Genomic DNA, 19,506 nt, shown 5'->3' with positions numbered 1-19,506 from the left:
GTGGTGGCGCACGCCTTTAATCCCAGCACTCGGGAGGCAGAGGCAGGCGGATCTCTGTGAGTTCGAGGCCAGCCTGGGCTACAGCACGAGATCCAGGAAAGGCGCAAAGCTACACAGAGAAACCCTGTCTCGAAAAACCAAAAAAAAAAAAAACCCAAACCAAACAAAACCAATAGTGAGAAGATACAGATGAGTGCAGGTTCCTGGGGAGGCCGGAGGAGGGTGTTGGATCCCCTGGAGCTGGGGTTACAGGCATTGAGAGCTGCCCGGTATTGGGAATCTGAACGCAGATGCTTTTGAAAACCAGTATGCCCTCTTAGTCACTGAAGCAACCCTCCCTCCTTTCTCTTCAAAAAAAAATTAAAAAAGAATGGGAGGTGGGGAGGCTGGAGGGGTGGGAGGAGGGAAGAGGGGGATCTGTGATTGGTATGTAAAATGAATAAAAAATTTTTAAATAAAAAAACAGGAAAAAAGAATGGGATTGTTTAAATAAATTGTAGGATAGCATATTCAATAGAAACTCTGTAACTGTTAAAGAGAATGAAATAAACACCTAGGTGTAAAATATTATCTATTCATTCAACAAAGTTCTTGAGGGCTTGCCATGTGCCAAGGACTATTCTAGGCATTGGAAATTCAGCAGCAGCAAAAAAAAGACAACTATCTATGCCTTCAGAGCTTTATTCTAGTGGGAAAGAGTGACAAGGTAAATAAATGTTAAGTATTTTAATTTTAAAATTTTTTAAAATTTTATATGCATTGATGTTTTGCCTTCATGTATGCCTGTGTCAGGGTGTTGGATCCTGGAGTTACAGACAGGTGTGAGCTGCCTTGTGGGTGTTGGGAATTGAACCCAGGTCCTCTGGAAGAACAGTCAGTGATATTAACCACTGAGCCATCTTTCTAGGCCACCAAGTATTTTAATTATTAAACACCAGGAACAGATTACCAAGAGACATAGGCTGTCCTTGCTGAGAGCTTCTAAGTGTGTGTCCAGTCAAAATAAGTCTTTAAGCGTAACAAATAAAGCAGGGCAGTGGTGGCACACACCTTTGATCCCAGCACTCAGGAGGCAGAGGCAGGTAGGTAGTTCTTTGTGAGTTTGAGGCCAGCCTGGTCTACAGAATGAGTCCCAGGACAGGCTCTAAAAGCTACACAGAGAAACCCTGTCTTGAAAAAAACCAAAAAGAAAGAAAGAAAAGAAAAGAAAATGGATTGTAGGCAAGGTATTCCTAGAAACAATTTTTTTTTAATAGAGAATCCAAAAAGAAGACCCCAGCCTTCTGGAGCATGCAGAAAGTGTGGTAAAGGCCAGCATTGAACTAATGAATGCAGATCAACAAGGGACAGGCAAGGCAATCCTTTGCCATCATGAAATGCCTTGAGGGGACTCCCACAGGCCCCTTATCAAATTTGATTCTATCATTCCCTGTCAGCATCAGAGAAACTTAATGCCTGTTATTAAAAACAACACTGCTGTGGATGCAATCAAGGACAGAACAGCTTCAGTAGATAAACAAAAAATTCAGGACAGACCAGAAAACAAGTATTTTGGCAAACTGCTACAAATGATCAGAGACAAAATCTAAAACTACAAATAAATGGCATTGAAATCAAAGGTTTAGTCAACATTGGAGCAGATATAACAATAATTTCACACAAATCTTGGCCACTAGTTGGTCTCTTCGGAAGGAACTTTATCTCAGATAAAACAAAGTATATGATGGGTTGAGTTTATAGGGCCAAGGGGACAAATAGGAAAATTAAAGCCATATGTGACTGACATAGCAATGAATTTATGGGGACATGATTTGCTACAGTAATGGAAAACAAAGATTAGCATTCCTTCTATCTCAGACACAAACCAGAAACTAAAAAATGCTTCTGAGAAAAACATTAAAAGATATTATCAAGAAAAGTCACAGACTGTTCAGGTTGTACATAAGCAGGACATAATAGCTACTGCTCTTTCAAAGGTACCAACTGCCCTACCTTTAATAAGGCTAACTGAAGGGGCTGGATTGATGGCTCAGTGGTTAAGAGCACTGGCTGCTCTTCTAGAGGTCCTGAGTTCAGTTCCCAGCAACCACATGGTAAATCACAACCATCTATAATGTGATCTGCTGCCCTCTTCTGGCCTGTAGAGCATACATGCAGGCAGAACACTGTATACATAGTAAATAAGTAGATCTTTAAAAAAAAGATATCCAGCTTAGTTTCTTTAAAAAAAAAATAGTTAACTGAAAAACCTATGTGAGTGGAACAATGGCCTTTGACATCAGAGAAATTACAGGCACTATGAAAGCTGGTAAAGGAGCAGGTAAATGCTCAGCATATTGAAGAACCAACCAGTCCTTGGAATTCTCCTATATTTGCCATTAAAAAGAAATCCGGAAAATGGAGAATGTTTACAGATTTAACAACCATAAATAAGGTGATTCAGCCAATAGGCACTTTACAGCCTGGAATTCCCTTGCCTTCTTTATTACCTAAAGGATGGTCTATTATAGTGATTGATTTAAAAGAATGTTTTTTACTATACCTTTACAAGAATAGGATAAAGAAAATTTGCCTTCACAGTAACTACTTATAATAATGCTCAACCTGTGAAAAGGTATCAATGGAAAGTTCTCTTATAAGGAATGTTAAACAGCACCACCTTGTGTCAATATTTTGTACAACAGCTGTTAGAAATAATTCATATATAGTTTCCTCAATCTAAAATCTATGTGATTCAGACACAGATACCTTAGGAAAAATGTTTGATTAAGTAAAGAGAATTTTGCCTTGCTGGGGATTATAAATTGCTCCTGGAAAAACAAAATACAAAAAGGAGATTCTATCAATTTTCTAGGATATAAGGTAAGACTACAAAAAATTCAACCACAGGAAGTACAAATCAGGAGACATCAGTTACAAATTATTAAAGATTTTCCAAATTGTTGGGAGATATTAACTGGCTACAGCCCACAACTAAATTAACTACTCAAGAGCTAAGTAATTTATTTTAAACTTTATAAGGTGATAAGGACTTAAATAGTCCAAGAAAATTATCAACTGAGGTTGATAGAGAGAATTGGCTTCGGTAGAAAAGAAATTACAGGATGCACATGTGGATCGCTTGGGTCCAAAGCTTGACTGTATTTTAGTCATTCTACCTTCAACTCAATCTCCCACAGTTATTCTGATGCAGAGAGAAGAAAATATCTCAGAATGGGTATTTTTAGCACACCAACAAGGTTAAAAATTTAAGACCTATGTAGAAAAGGTTTCTGAATTGATTCTGAAAGGAAAAATGAGACCTCGTCAATTAGCAGGAATAAATCCAATAGAAATTGTGGTACCTTCTACTAATGCTGAAATTGCCAATTGCCTCATTGTGGGCAGAAAATGAACATTGGCAAAGAGTTTGCAGTAATTTTTTTGGGAGAAATTATCAACAAATATCCCCAAAGCAAGAGACTTAAGTTTATGAAAAGAACTAATTAGAGTCTCCCTCATATAATAATAGGAACACCAATTTTTGGAGCCCCTACATTATATACTGATGCAAAGAAATCAGGAAAGGCAGGTTTTAAGTCTGGAAAAATAAGCAATGTGTCTCAAATCCCTTATTATTCAGTTAAAAAATCAGAGCTAAATGCCATTCTTACGGTATTATTAGATTTTCCTGAATCTCTTAATAAAGTTACTGGCTCTCAATGTGCAGAAAGAGTTGACTTACATAATGAAACCACTGAACTTATTCTAGATGATTCAGAATTAGCTTCGCTATTTATTCAACTACAACAAGTAATCAGAAATAGAAATCATCCATTGTGTATAATGCACATCAGATCCCATATGGGTCTTCCAGGCCCTCTGGCAAAAGGTGATGATGAAATTGATCAGCTATTAATTGAAAATGTGCTAGAAGCCTCAGAATTTCATGAGAAAGAGCAAAGGTTTGAAGAGAGATTTTTCTATCCCTTGGCAACAAGTCAAGGAAATTTTCAGGAAATGTTGTACTTGTTCTTTGTATTGCCAAACTCCATTACCTGCAGGAAATAACTCAAAAGGTACTCAAAGAAATGAAATTTTGTGGGACGAAGAGATGGTTCAGAGGTTAAGAACACTGGCTGTTCTTCCAGAGGTCCTGAGTTCAATTCCCAGCAACCACATGATGGCTCACAGTTATCTGTAATGAGATCTGGTGCTCTTTCCTGGCGTGCAGGCATACATGAAGGCAGAATCTTGTATACATAATAAATAAATAAATCTCTAAAAAAAGAAAGAAAGGAAGGAAGAAAGAAAGGAAATGAAGTGAAATTTTGCAAATGGATACGTTTCATTTTGCAGAGTTTGGAAAATTGAAGTATGTGCACCATACCATAGACATATATTCAGGATTTCAACAGACAACTGCTTAAGTTCTGTAATTACATGTTTATTAGAAGTTATAGCTATTATGGGGATACCTGTACAAATTAAGTCTGACAATGCTCCAGCATATGTCTCTAGGAAAATGAAACATTTTTTTTTTGCATATTACAACATAAAGCATATTACAGGTACACCACACAATCCTACAAGACAAGCAGTTATAGAAAGATCTACTCATACTTTAAAAGATATGCTTAATAAACAGAAAGGAATAATAAAGACCTCCAGAGATAGATCACACAGTCCTTTAACTTTAAATGTTTTGAATGCTAATGAGAAAAGAACAATGGCTACAGAAAGACACTGGATGGTAGAAAAACTGCTGAATTAAATCAGCCTTTATATTTTAAAGGTGTGTTGACCTCAGAATGGAAACCGGGATATGTGTTTTGTTGGGGAAAAGGTTTTGCCTTTGTTTCCACAGGAGAAGAAAAGCTGTGGATACCATCAAGATTGATAAAGACTTAGATTCAAATAGGAGAGACCTTTTGATTAGGAGAGGTGAGATAGTTCCTCAAACAGCTTGGTCATTCAGTCCAAACTAACTCATAAAAACTAACTGTTAAACTGGAACAGCTTGCCTCAGCTGAGAAAGCTCCATTCCCGCCTCCCCAAACCCCACCCTCTAAGAGAAACTGCCAAAAGTCGAGTTCCACCCAGTTTTTGGAGGATGTGTCATTGACCTGCACCTACAGCTCACCCCCCCTCCCCCTCCAAACCCCAGCCTTTCCGAGAAACAACCTAAAGTCCAGTTCCTGGACTGCACAAGACCCTGCCCAAAAGCTTACCGTGGCATTAACCCACCTTGGGGCACGTCATCACCCCAAGCCCCTACAGGGTATTTGAACCACCCCCTTTAGAACAGCAGTGTGATTTCTCTCCTGCTCCCTTTCCCGAGAGTCACCTGGGAGGGCTTTGTAAACCTGGTCCGTTACTTTTTAACTTGGCTAGATCTGGCTTACTGCGTCGTTAGAGAAACCAACTACCAGGCATACAAAAAATACCTATCACCAACAAATGCCTTTCATTTGATCAGGCATGAAAAATAAAAAAAATAATAATATTTTAAAAAGATAATTTACCAAAGGCACACTTGCCCTACCAGCACAACATGAAAACTGGGCTTTCTTAAATAAACCACATGTCTTAATGCCATGTTATCATGTTAGACCATAGATTGCCACATGGCCCTGGCCATCTTGGACCTCAGATTTTGAGTTTTCTTCTTAAATAAAAGGGATATTTTTGTTGTTTGATATTAAAAACACAGTTAAGAGGTTTTAAATGTTTTAAGTAAATTCAAAGGGACACTATAGTTCAAACTTGATTTCTACATCTCCAAGAGTTGGAGTGATTTGGAACTGAGATAAAATATTTGAGTAGGGTGGTAGCTTTAATTCCAGCAGAGACAGGGGCACCTCTATAATTAGTTGTTTTCTGAATTCTAGAGTTATAGTGAACAAGGTGGTGGGGGGCATGCTTTAATCTCACCACCCAGGGAAAAAACTCAGACACAGCTCCTAATTGGTATGTTTGCACACTAGAGAAATCACAGACCATATTTACAGATTATTACAAAAACCCTCTACTCTACAGGGCTACTAGAAAGGCGGCTAATTTCCAATGGGGACAGGAACAAAGAGCAGCTTTTGTGACTGCCAGTAAGCTCTTCTCCGTGCATGCAACCCTGACCAATATTGAACCAGATGATACCCTAATTATGGATATCATATTTATTGGTGAATTGGCAACTTGGACTCTTCATAAAGCAAAAAGGTGTCCACTGACATTCGCCTGGTGGCTTCTACTGTAAATGTTTCCCATATACAGAGAATAAATAGTCTCTCTTTGAGAAACAACATTTTACAATGCATGGAGAACTCTATACTCAGTCATTGCCAACCACCCTATGGTCATAAGAGCACCTCTTACAATGATGGACTGGATATGTCTGAAGGCAGAGTCCTTGAGGGCTCGGCCATGGAAGGAAGGTATTACAGTGGAATTGGTACCTGTCTGAATTCCTTCGTGACCGAAGGGGTCTGTGTCTTCCTGCCCTGAGGAAATAGCTCAGTTGCCCATAATCTCCATCCCTAAACCACTCACTACTCCCTCAAAAGAGGCACCTATTGCACTGTGGGGATCAACAGAATGGTCACAGCATTTGGCTAACACATGGTTTATTGATGGTTCACCAACTGTTGGAGCCCACTAGGTTTCCAAGTGGCTGTACCCAGCAGGACTGCATAAGAGGTTGATTGAACCTCAGGCCTGGGTACTAGGTGACTGAAACTAACAAGTAGGAGGTCTTTTACTCCACCCTTTGGCATTGTTATAAATAGACCTTTGGAATAAAGTTCTGGGCCAGTGGATAAGGATGCAGGCCCATATTGCAAGAATCTTAAAGAGTCTTATTAATAAAAAAAAAAAAAAACTGGAGCCAGGTATTGGGGTGAATGCTGGAAGATCAGAGAAGCAGAACAAGCCACAGCTTCTTCACCTTGCCAATTCCTCAGCTGATCCTGTTTCCTCAGACTGAAAGCCTCTCAGTCCTCATCCAGAATGAATCTCAGCTGAACTGTCCTGTTCTAAAGCCTAAAAGTTTAACCAGCCAAATACTGCTAGTTCCTGGTCTTCATGCCTTATATATCTTTCTGCTTTCTGCCATCACTCCCTGGGATTAAAGGCTCACTTCTTGGGATTAAAGGCGTGTGTCACCATGCCTGGCTATTTCCAATGTGGCCTTGAACTCACAGAGATCCAGACGGATTTCTGCCTCTGGAATGCTAGGATTAAAGGTGTGAGTGCCACCATTTTCTAGCCTCTGTATCTAGTGGCTGTTCTGTTCTGTGACCCCAGATAAGTTTATTAGGGTGCACAATATTTTGGGGAACACAATACCACCACAGGCCCACCCAAGTCTATCCTGTGTTTTCTCTCTGTTTCTTTCCCCTCTTTATTTCTACCTAAGTCTCTTATCCCTCATTCCTCAAGAGTTCCTGGGGTAAATAAGTGTGGGGGCTGTGTTGGTTAAATTGGCACTGCTTCTGGCTGGCCGCCACCTGCGTCAGCCATGCTGGCAGAGGAGAGTGCTGATGGGAAGAACCACAGCCATGGTTACCTTTTTAGAGCTTTATTGGGGGGGGGGGAGAGAGGACAGACGGAAGGAAGGAGCGGAAAGGAAAGAGAGGGACGCACAGAGGGACCACTTGATTTTTTGGCTGGGACCCCGTCTCAGGATGATGATGCAATTGAGGACCAAATCCTGGCAGGCTGGTCTCCTACAACCAACCACTGATAGAACTGAAGCTAATGGAAGTGGCAGCCTCTAGACTGTAGTAGGGATGGTGAGGGGGTACAGGGGTAGTGGTGGTGGTGGTGGTGGTGGTGGTGGTGGTGGTGAGATACAGAAGAAGGAACCAGAAAATCAGAAAATCAGAACAGCATTATTGACTATAAGACAATCAACAAGGAAAGCAAAAGGAAATTCTCTATCTTGTTCAGTTCATGGTGTGCGTGCAGTGTACAGCTATGTGGTCATCAAAATGGAAACCACTAACTGGCAGACAAATGGCAAAGATATCTATCTGGTCATGGGAGTCACACACAGAAATGGCGAAACCTAACAAAATTAGCAAAGACATCAAATTTTATGTGTTTCACACAAGCAAGACAGACAAAACGTCTGAAAATAATGAAATAGTGGACAAATTGGCATCATGTTTAATTAAGCCTAGAACATTAAAATTTTTCAGGGAACAAATCTGGAGTAAATCAGCAAGCATGATAGACCTTAACACTAAAAAATAAGGGAAATGGAGAACCAAAATAAACCAGGACAACCCTATGAGAATCACTATTAAAAGGCATCCACAGCCAATAACTATTATAAGGAATCCATAGCCAGGCGGTGGTTCACATCTTTAATCCCAGCACTTGGGAGGGAGAGGCAGGTACATAAGAATTACAATGATTTAAATTTAAAAGCTACTTGCAAAATGCAGGCTGAAATTCAAAGTGAATGTCCTTTGTGATCTAAAAAGAAACACACTTAAACCTTGAAAATATATATAAAGAGAAAGCAGAACATAGCTATATTTATCCACACATATTAAGATATATTTAGTTTCAAAATTTCAAAATAACTTTTTTAATTGAAAGATAATACTTTTTTGTTGCCAAAAAACATTTTGCCCTAGGAAAGATATAATCTACCAAAAAAGGAACCCCCTCCAGAGTTAGGGTTAGAGCAGAGTTTTGATTTTATCTTTCCAGGAGAATAAAAACATCCAACTAAGGAATCCAGAGACCAGTGGATAAGTGAAACATCTAAAGAAAAAGGACAGATCATCAAGAGAAAACGTCCCAAGATAAAGAGTAAATGGGCCAAGTGGTATCTCCCACGTCCAGCTGCCCGGCCTGAAATGCCGGCTGACACCCCCTGCTAGCGCTGGCCAGGTTCTGCACAAACGGTGGACACCTTTGGGTTGACTGCTGGGTTCTACCTAGCCAGGATTAAAACACATAACATTGGATACTCAGTGGAGAATAGAAGAGTGGGAGGATGATAGGAATGGAAATGCAGAGGCCAGACAGGAACCATTGTAATACCCAGGAAACAATGGCAGTGGCTTAGAGCGGGACGGACAGGAAGTCCTGAGGGGACCCATAACAGACTGAATACGGGAAGATGAGGACGAGAGGAATAGGGAGGGGGTGTTAGGTTTTGGGTTTGAGCAGTGAGGTATCTGATATGGACAAGAGGAAAGTAACGGAATTGGAATTCTGTTTGGGTCATGTTCATTCTGAGATGCTGAAGCTACGAATGTGGGTAGGACCTTCCAGGGGAAAACTGAAAGTGAAAGGAATGTTAGCAGGTGTGCAGGAACATGAGGCCAAGAGGGTCAAAAGCCAGTGGAGGAAGTGGAGAAATCTCCACTGAGGTTGGCGGTCACTCAGAGTAGGGTTCCTTTTGGTTTTGTTGTTTGTTTGCTTTTGTGTCTGTCTGTCTGTCTGCCTATCTATCTATCTATCTATCTATCTATCTATCTATCTATCTATCTTTATGATACAGAGTCTCACCATGTAGCCTTGGCTGTCCTGGAACTTGCTAGGTAGAATAAGATAGACTGGCCTCAAACTCACAGAGATCCGCCTGCCTCTGCCTCCCGAGGGCTGGGATTAAAGGTGTGCGCCCCTGCACGTAGTCTACCTTTGTGTGGGAGGAGAGAACCAGCTCTGACAAGTTGTCCTCCAACCTCCACATGCACACTGTGGCATGCAACTGGGCCACCAGTAAATAAATCAACATTGGAAATTATTTTAAAAACGTAAGTTGTCCAACTGTGGAATGCTGTCTTTTCCTGGAGACATTTTCTCATATAGTGGAAGGGCTTCAGGCTGTTTTCATCTCCCATACTCCTAAGATTTCCTGGAGGAATTCTAATTTTAAGATCTGCTTTTTCCATATTTCATGGTCCCTTTACATGGTTACAACTGTCAGGGTTGGTTTGTTCATGGTGTAGGGTCTTATTTGTTACCCAGCCTGCCCTTGAACTCCTGGCTTCAGGGATCTTCCTGTTCATCTCCCCAAGTAGTACCCATCACTGCCTTCCTGGTCAGGGATCTCAGCTGAGAGGTTCAGCCACAGGCTCACCATACTTGGGGGAGTTAAGGAGAGTTGTCTGTGTTGGCTCAGCTCTCGGGAAAACTCAGGACAAGGAGTGTTCACATCAGAGAGAGAAGGGCTGAGGTGCTGGTAGGGATGGCCAACCTTAAGTTAACTGCATTAATTTTTGTCCTTCAGTGCCTATATTTTAGGCTATGTTTTCAGTTGCTTACATATATCAATATATGTCCCCTCCCAGACTAATGATTTCCTGACTTAAAAATTAAGAATATACTACAATTTTTGTAATATTTGCAAACTTCTAGTTTGCTCGGAAACACAAACATTCATGTCTCCAAAACTTAAAATCATCAAATGAGTGATCTCTCTCCCTTACTAGGCTACTCTAGGGCCAGAAGCTCTAGTTTTGATCTTGGGATATTTCAGAATTATTAGGAAAACTTACATTTAATTCATTTAAAATAATTCTATCTCATACAGTAGTTGTTAGAGGGAGAGCAAAGAGAAGCACACCAGTGTTGTTAAAGCCCAGTTATTTGCAGCCAGGTATGGCAGTGACTACCTGTAATGCCAACACTTAAAAGGTGGGGGCCAGAGGACTGGGGGTTCAAGGCTTGCTTAGTCTACCTAGTGAGTTGGAGGTCACCCTGAGGTGCGCACCAGCCACTGCCTCAGGGAGCTGGGGGAGGAAGAGTAGAGTAAGAAGAAAAAAGAAAGGGCAATCGCTGAGGCCTTTCCTCGAGAACTGAAAGAGGATGGACTTCAATGTACAAAAGGAAGAGTGGGTTTTCAGAGGAGGGGAGACGCTCCTCCAACGAGAGAAGGGAAAGAGAGACAGAGAGGATTGGCAAGTTGGCAATTTGGTGGTAAGGTGATGTCTTAGTTTGCTTTCTATTGCTGAAATCAAAACCATGAGTAAAAGCAATTGGGGAGGAAAGGGCTTATTTCATCTTCCAACATGAAGGGAAGTCAGGGCAGGAACTCAAGGCAGGAACCTGGAGGTGGGAACTATAGCAGAAACCACAGAGGAATGTTCCTCCTGGACTGTTCCTCCTGACTTGCTCAGTTTTCTTATACACACCTGGACTACCTGCTCTGGGATGGCACTGTCCACAGACGGCTGGTATTTCCATATCAATCATCAATCAAGAAATTGCCCACAGGCTTGCCTGCGGGCCAATCTAATGAAGACATTTCCTCAATTGAAGTTCCCTCTTTTTAGATGACCGTGGCTTGTGTCAAGATTTAAAAAAAAAAAATCTAACCAGGCCAGGTGATAAGGAACTTCTTATTTGCTTCTGTATTCTCAATGACAAATGATCCAAGACCATAAAATGGAGGTGAATGAGAAGGGACAGTGGAGGTTTTAGGAGTAGAGAAAAATGTGACAGTCATTTGGAGTATGAGAAAACTCATCAAGAGCATGGAGAAAGAGCTCAGGTGGCATCATACATTTGCTTGAGATTTGTGGACATGAATTTAAAGTAAGGCCAATCATCCTCGATACCATGACTTTCTTGTTAGTTATTCGGCTGGCCGCGAACACGCCCAACTGTGGGGGCATGTTGTAAACCCTTCATTTCTAGCACACAAAAATTAGTGGCATTTATAATTGTTTTCTCAGTAAGTAAATATAAAACTTGGGAAGGGAGGGGGAAAAGGGTATCTTCTCAAAGTCTATCTGAAGACAAAACAGTTACTTGGAAACAAAGCCATTATAAGCACAAACACTAATTTTAAGTGTGGTGGTATTGTGTTCCCCAAAATATTGTGCACCCTAATAAACTTATCTGGGGTCACAGAACAGGACAGTCACAATATTAAACATAGAGGATAGGCAGTGGTAGTACACACCTTTAATCCTAGCATTCCAGAGTCAGAAATCCGTCTGGATCTCTGTGAGTTCAAGGCCACATTGGAAATAGCCAGGCATGGTGACACACGCCTTTAATCCCAGGAAGTACGCCTTTAATCCCAGGGAGTGATGACAGAAAACAGAAGGATATATAAGACGTGAAGACCAGAAACTAGAAGCATTTGGCTGGTTAAACTTTTAGGCTTTGAGCAGCACAGTTCAGCTGAGACCCATTCTGGATGAGGACTCAGAGGATTCCAGTCTGAGGAAACAGGATCAGCTGAGGAATTGGTGAGGTGAGGAAGCTGTGGCTTGTTCTGCTTCTCTGATCTTCCAGAGTTCACCCCAATACCTGCCCCAGATTTGTTTTTATTAATAAGAACTTTTAAGATTTGTGCTACATTGAAGTTAGAATTCTGAAAGACACATAGAACAGTGGCATACCTAAAAGAGGATAAAGCTAATTTGGAGAGAATTCTTGACATCAAGTATCCAGTACGATGGAAAGTTACTACAGATGTGTGTTAACAGAAAGTAGTGTGAAAGGTGAACAGGTAGGAATGAGTGAGCAAGGTGGGTGGGATGGGGGATTTGCACTTAAGTGGGAAAGGACTTTCTAGAATAAATTCTTGCTATTGTCTGCTGCCACCTCTTTGCTCTTATATCAAAATTTGCAGTTGTGTTGTCACTTTGCGGTGTTTTTCCCAGTATGACGCATCAATGACAGACAACCAGAAACCTTCAGTGGATGATTCACTTTCAGTTTCCCATAGCTGTTGTGTTCCATAGAGGAGCCGATGGCTACGTGTTTCTATGTGCCACAGCTTCTGTGGTTGTTTTGTTACATTGTGTGTGTGTGTGTGTGTGTGTGTGTGTGCGCGTGTGCGTGTGCGCGCACGCCTGCATGCTTGCTTACCTCTTCATGTGTGCATAGAGGTCAGGGGATAACTTGAAGGGGTTGGTTCTCACGGGTGTCTAATGGATTGAATTTACCTTGTTAGCGCCTTAATACCTACTGTGTCAGCCCTCTTTCTCGCAGGTCCCAGTAGCTCAAGCTTTCCTGAATATTTTCCCTATTTTTAGTTGGTTGAACCCAGTGAATTGGAAATCCACGGACAAAAGGGGCTGACTGCATTGTAATATAAATTGGATTAAACGTGGCTAAAGTTAATTTTTTTTTCTAAAATGCGGCTGTTAGAAGACTAAACTGCGTATATGAAAAATACATTTCTAGTCTCTGTGTAACACTGTTCTGCGATCTAGCACAGAACCCTGCTCCATTTTATTGCACTGAATAACCCATAATAAGAAAATAAATTGGTGAACCAAGAGATGCTGTCTCAGACTTCCATTAGGAAAATGTTAACCGTTTTATCCTAGAACTGGGAAGGTTTGATTCTAGTGAAGTAACCGGAAACAATGTGTTGCCTTCGATAAGCCACAATCATCTTCGGGGCGAGAGTGTGACCCTCAGGTATTTGGTATCTGAGGTCTGCGTGTTTATGATAACTACTATACCAGGAAAGCACGGTGCCGTGGAACTTGTCTTCTGTTTGGTACTAGCGAGAGGGAGAAAGGGGAGGGAGGCGGGAGTCAGGCAGTCAGCCCGGAACGCCCAACTAGGGACCGGGACCGGCGGGCTTCTTCAGTCCACGTCACTAGGGCGCGACGGCTACTCTTCCAGCGGCACATGAGGTCCCACGGTGAAGTCGAGTTCCGGGACACTAGAACACACCACTCTTGAGTCCCCGGGAGGCCTGGGTCTCAGCATCCCTGACCCCGGTTTACCACCACGGGGCACAAGGGCTGGAGCTCTAAGAGCCCCACCGGGAACCTTTAAGAGCCGAGCAGCAGAGCGGCTGCGCGGGGCACGTGCTAATCCTCGCCGGAGTCCCGGCGATTGGCTGTGACGTAACTTCCGGCGTGAGCGGCGAAAGCCGGGAGGGCGAGCAAGAGAGCTAGCAGGCAGCAGGCGGCAGGCGGGCGGGTGGCCGGCCGGCACGGAGGGAGGGAACGAGCAAGCGGTGAGCAAGCCAGCGAGGGCGGCCGGGTCCCGAGGGCAGTGGAGATTCCTCAGGCCCCTCCGGCGCCCTCCCCGGAGTCCACAGCACCTCCAGCACCCAGCGGAGCGGACACGGCCCTGCCCGGCCATGGCCTCGTTGCTGAAGGTGGATCAGGAAGTGAAGCTCAAGGTAGCGGCACAGCTCCGGGCCTCCTCATCCCTCCCTTCGAACCCCCAGCAGTCGGACCTGCTCCCCACTCCCCGTGTCGTCTTTGTCTCCCTGGGGACACCAGCTCTGAGCTTCCGCTCGGCTCAACCCAGCCCCCCACGCCTGGAGACGGCATTGGAGACGCCGATATAGGGTGGCTTTCTGCCCTGCCTCTGGTGATGGAGCGCACCAGGTTCTCCTCCGCGGACACGTGTTAAACTCAGTGCTTTAGGCTAGTGACAGGTGGAAGTCCCCCGGCCCAGCCACGTCCCCGCCCCCGGACGCTGCTACTGACCCTGCCTTGGGAGGCTTGCCTACTGCGTATGATAGGCCAGGTCTGGGTGGGAGTTGGCACGTTTGTGATCTCACATCTTTCAGCTTTTGTCTGTTTATCAAATTCAGAGGATTTCAGACAACCAGAGAGAGGGAGGGACAAAGGGAGGGGGTGGAAGGGGGGAAGAGAGAGGGGGAGATTGACAGGTGCTGGCCTCCAGCCCCTACATCCCTCCTGAGATGGAGAAATGGATCCGCAAAAAAATAAAGTATTTGCAGTCTGGGGGCCTCTCACCTTCTCATTATAATTTCAAGGTGAGGGAGAGACAGCTGCATTTGGGGTTCCTCATCCTTGCCCTTAGTCAGCAGGTATTGAATTTGCTCTCTTTGTTGATTTTAGGTTGATTCTTTCAGGGAGCGGATCACAAGTGAGGTGAGTGTTGTAACGGAGAGAAGAGGTGTCGGTTAATAGCTGGGGGTTTCCCAGAAAGAGCTACGCGGAGGGAGTGACTGTCCCACGTTTATTAATTCAGGTGTGTTTCCTCTGTCTAGGCAGAAGACTTGGTGGCAAATTTTTTCCCAAAGAAGTTATTAGAACTTGATAGTTTTTTGAAGGTGAGAGACGTTTTTAATACTTTAAATTACCTCTTTGGTCCCTGTCTTTGAGACATATGGGGCAGATTGTGTGTTGATTCTGTTCTCTTGTGTACTATAAGGCACTCATTTCTTTCACAAATACTTCTCTCTCTCTTTTATTTTGTTTTTTGTTTTTGTTTTTAAACTTACACTAATACTGTTTTGGGGTGAATGCCTCTCTTTCAGGAACCAATCCTAAATATCCATGACCTAACTCAGATCCACTCAGACATGAATCTCCCAGTCCCTGACCCCATTCTCCTCACCAATAGCCACGATGGACTGGATGGTGTGAGTGTCTTGCATTTATGTTTGTGTTTTTAGTATTTTATTTCTTGATAAGCCTTGGGATGTACAGAGGACTTGGGCTTTGCTTGTGGGATCTGGGGTTCTGTTTCAGGTATGGTGACTCCAGAATACTACTTTTTGCACCTTTAGTTTCTTTGTTAACAAGGTGAGTATGTTAGTGCTGCTCCCAGTGTTAGCCTGAGTTTTAATTAGTTCTAAACTAGCTATAGTTTTTTGTTTTGTTTTGTTTTTTTCCCAGCTACCTGGCTTTCCCTATGCTTCTGAGTAAGACTTTTCTGTTCGGTGCGTTGTGTCTTGTGGTGGGAAGAGAAGCTATTCTTGCTGCATAGCTGCAGACCCTGTTTTTACTGTCTCTTTAGCACCTGTATTTAGCTTTGTTTTTGAGATGGGGGTCTCACTATGTAGCCCTGGCTAGCCTGGAACTCCCTGTGTAGACTAGACCAGATTAGCCTCAGACTCATGGAGGTCTGCCTGCCTCTGTTGTCTAAATGCTGGGATGAAAGGTGTGCACCATCATGCCAGCTAATACCTGTATCTTATTAGTTCCATGTCCACATTGTGTTAGAACACCAGTGATACTATAGTTTCGTCTAGATTCCTCTGGTTTTTTTGTTTGTTTTTTCCTGTCTTGGAGGTCAAGCCTAGGGTCTTGTGCATGTTATATAAACACTATACCATTGATTTATATTACTAGCTTTCAGAACTATCTTAATTATAACTAATTAAGCTGGGTATGGTGGCTTAGCACTCAGCTTGTCTGAGGAAGGAGAATTGTGAGTTCAAGACCAGCCTGGGATACATAGTGAATTGAAGGCTAGTTTGGACATATACTGGGATCCTTTCTCCAAAACAAAGCAAAATAAATCTGCAGTTAGGGTAGGAACCATCTTAATTGCCTGTATCCTCAGCTCCCAACATTACTTCTAGCGTATAGAAGGTACTGTTCTGAGTTTCTTGATTGAATCTTGTGTTTATTTTAGAACCAACAAATTTGTGCATACTCCCTCAATTCTCTACCTGCCTTGATTGCTTTCTTCATGGTTTTTTTTTTTTTTTTTGAGACAGGGTTTCTCTCTGTAGCTTTGGTGCCTGTCCTGGATCTTGCTCTGTAGACCAGGCTGGCCTCAAACTCACAGAGATCCGCCTGTCTCTGCCTCCTGAGTACTGGGATTAAAGGCGTGCGCCACCACCACCAGCTTCTTCCTGTTTTTTAAAAATAAAATTTTTCCTGCTCCTTGACTGTTTTTGAAAAGCAGTACTGTTTGTTTAGTGGGTAGGAGCATGCCAGCTCGTTACCTTCTGATGGTGTTGATCCTAGGGATCAAACTCGGGTGGTTAAGCTTGGCAATACGTGCCTCTACCTGCTGAACTGCTCCACTGGCCCCTTCAGCTGCTTTTTTAATGTGTTCTATTGGTTGTAAATTTGGCCTTCTCAGCTAGAGTGTAAGTTTCTTTGTGGCAAGAACCTCTTTTAAAAGCTTTATATGTATTGGTGCAGAAATTAGTACGATAACCTATGGGGTCCAGGAAGGAATTAAACTTGCTTGTCTCGTATCTTGTAATGGGCATGTGGTGTTAAATGCAAGCTAATTCCTGCTTCCTTATACCATTAGCCCACTTACAAGAAGCGCAGATTGGATGAATGTGAAGAGGCCTTCCAAGGTAAGAGCTGCCCTCTAATCTCGGCTGACTAGCAGTCCTGAGAAGTAGGATGGTTCTGGTTTTCACCAGCTGAGGTCTGATTTAATTTCTCAGGATCAACACTTGGCATCTTCCGACAATGATCATTATTTAGTCTAGTACACCAGGAGGGTCTGACTTAGTGTAGACGCCACAGAGAATGCTTGGAGGCATGAACCACACCTCACAGTTATCACAGAAGTCCATGTTCTGTGTCATTTGCCCCCTGGAGTAGTAGCAGCAGTAGTTACCTGATGAATTAAGGGGCAGTGGGGTTATTTAGCATTGTGAAAGATAAAAGGCAATGGTCATTACATCTTCTAGGTCTGAGGAAGAGGAAAAGATGGAGGGTGCTTTCACTTTTCCACTGCCCTGAACATGTGACCTTGATATATCTTTCAGGAACCAAGGTGTTTGTGATGCCCAATGGGATGCTGAAAAGCAACCAGCAGCTGGTGGACATTATTGAGAAAGTAAAACCTGAGATTCGGCTGCTGATCGAGAAATGTAACACGGTGAGATGGCCTAGTGACCTGGGGCTGAACCGAATAGCTCCACGTGAGCTGTGGAATGATGGGTGGGGTCGGCAGGCTAAGTCTCTTGATTCCTTTGTGTCTGGCATCTGTCCCCAGCAACAAGTGTTGTGTATTTCATGACTTTAGCAGGAAAGCCCAAGGTCCTTCTACATGCATTTCATCTTCTCACACTCTAGGTCAAAATGTGGGTACAGCTCTTGATTCCCAGAATAGAAGATGGGAACAACTTTGGGGTGTCTATTCAGGTAATGTGTCTACTACAAACAGGGAGCTGCTTCCCCTGCTTGGTCTCTCTGCTTTGGCCTTCAGTGCTGCTGTAGGTGGCATGGAAGGAACCTGACTTGCCTGTCCTTCCCTGCAGGAGGAAACAGTTGCAGAACTAAGAACTGTCGAGAGTGAAGCTGCATCTTATCTGGACCAGATTTCTAGGTAGGGCTGCTTGGGCTGGACCCAGAAAACTGGCTGGTGAAGTGGGAGACATGTTCAGGGTCCCCTTCAACTGCTTCTCATTTTTTCCCTCCCTCCAGATATTATATTACAAGAGCCAAATTGGTTTCTAAAATAGCTAAATATCCCCATGTGGTAAGTAGGGGGTTGTGGTCTGGAGGGGGGTGGCAGGATAGGTAGGATGCTAGCAATGAGCTATCGACAGGCATCGGGCCTAGAAGACTAGCCTCCCCTACTTCCTGTGCAGGAGGACTATCGCCGCACTGTCACAGAGATTGATGAGAAAGAGTACATCAGCCTTCGTCTCATCATCTCAGAACTGAGGAATCAATATGTGAGTAAAGTCAGTCCCTGCCCATAGCTGTCCTGGCTCCTCTTAGTTCGTGGTGATTTCTCGAAAACTGGGGTTCAGAATAAAATGAGTGAAATGGCCGGGGTGGTAGCTGCCTATAATCCCAACTGCTCGGGAGATTGAGCAGAAGGATCCAGAATTTGAGGCCTGCTGGGGTACATAAATAGCTGTTCATCAGCTGGGTGTGGAGAACATAAAGGCACTGGAGGAGTCTAGTTGGGAGTTGCTGTTCTAGGTGGGGTTGGTATACAGCATATGGATGGTTAAGCATGGGTATTGGAATCAGAATGATGGCTTTGTAACCAGAGTCCTCATGTAATGGGCGATTTGTTTGTTTTGTTTGTTTTTTAGACAGGGTCTCACTTTGTAGCCCAGTCTCACTTTGTAGCTTGAAGCTCACTATGTTGGTGTCAAGAGTCACAGAGATCCACTGACTCTTGTCTCCCAAGTGCTGTGATAAAAGATGTGTGCCAACACAACGAGCCAGTTTTTTACAAAGATGGTTTCTTTGTGTGTCAGTATGTGCTCATGTGAGAGTGCAGGTACCTGGGGCTACCAGAAGGAGGCGTCAGATTCCCCCAGGCTGGAGTTAGTGGCCATTGTGAGTTGTCTGGTCCCCTGCGAGAGCAGTTCCTGATCCTGGCTGCTAAGCCATCTCTTCAGCCTGGAAAGTGTGATCTTGATCATGTTCAAGCTCAGACTTTGGTTTCTGTTCTGAAATGGGAGTTAGATTACTGACTGCAGACATGATTTTTAGCAGTAAATGAGGCAGCATGCTAAAGGACTTCTCACACCTCTTGTGTGGTTAACACTTGGAGCCAGCTCAGAGCAGAGGAAGTAGTGTTGCCCCCTTCACTGTGTCAGGTGATAGAGTAGGATAATCCCCTGACCTTTCCTTTCCCAGGTCACTCTACATGACATGATCCTGAAGAATATTGAGAAAATCAAACGGCCCCGGAGCAGCAATGCGGAGACACTGTACTGAGGCCAGGGCCAGGGCCAGGGCCAGGGCCAGGGCCAGGGGACTCTGTGAGTCTGGCTCAAGACCGACATTGCCTTGGTTTGTTACATGACTATCGTGATGGGGAAACTGGCTGGAAATAGTAACCACACCTCTCTGTTTTTAGTTAGAGTCTAATGAAACTCTCATCTAGTTC

General features: G+C 43.4%; 1 protein-coding gene across 1 annotated transcript; it reads left to right on the top strand.

The window, feature by feature from the left end:
• Positions 1–13,824: 13,824 nt before the first annotated feature.
• Positions 13,825–19,506, top strand: Psme3 (proteasome activator subunit 3). The gene is made up of 11 exons (XM_052756290.1): positions 13,825–14,098; positions 14,790–14,822; positions 14,942–15,004; positions 15,212–15,316; positions 16,948–16,996; positions 17,417–17,529; positions 17,727–17,795; positions 17,912–17,979; positions 18,078–18,132; positions 18,245–18,331; positions 19,254–19,506. Exons 1-11 carry the CDS (start codon positions 14,057–14,059, stop codon positions 19,332–19,334), a joined length of 765 nt encoding a protein of 254 aa, XP_052612250.1. The 5' UTR covers positions 13,825–14,056; the 3' UTR covers positions 19,335–19,506.

This window comes from Peromyscus californicus, unplaced genomic scaffold, assembly GCF_007827085.1.
Source record: "Peromyscus californicus insignis strain IS unplaced genomic scaffold, ASM782708v3 Scaffold_3__1_contigs__length_106647218, whole genome shotgun sequence".
Classification (NCBI taxonomy): domain Eukaryota; kingdom Metazoa; phylum Chordata; class Mammalia; order Rodentia; family Cricetidae; genus Peromyscus; species Peromyscus californicus.
The sequence above is the reverse complement of the archived record's forward strand: the minus strand, read 5'-3'. Positions and strand labels throughout refer to the sequence as shown.

What these genes read in the sequence shown, in the direction of transcription:
- Psme3 (XM_052756290.1), top strand. Translation starts at nt 14,057, where the DNA reads ATGGCCTCGTTGCTGAAGGTGGATCAGGAAGTGAAGCTCAAG. An exon ending in TAGCTAAATATCCCCATGTG is followed by an intron (nt 18,133 to 18,244) that starts GTAAGTAGGGGG and finishes CTTCCTGTGCAG; the next exon opens with GAGGACTATCGCCGCACTGT. An exon ending in CAGAACTGAGGAATCAATAT is followed by an intron (nt 18,332 to 19,253) that starts GTGAGTAAAGTC and finishes TTCCTTTCCCAG; the next exon opens with GTCACTCTACATGACATGAT.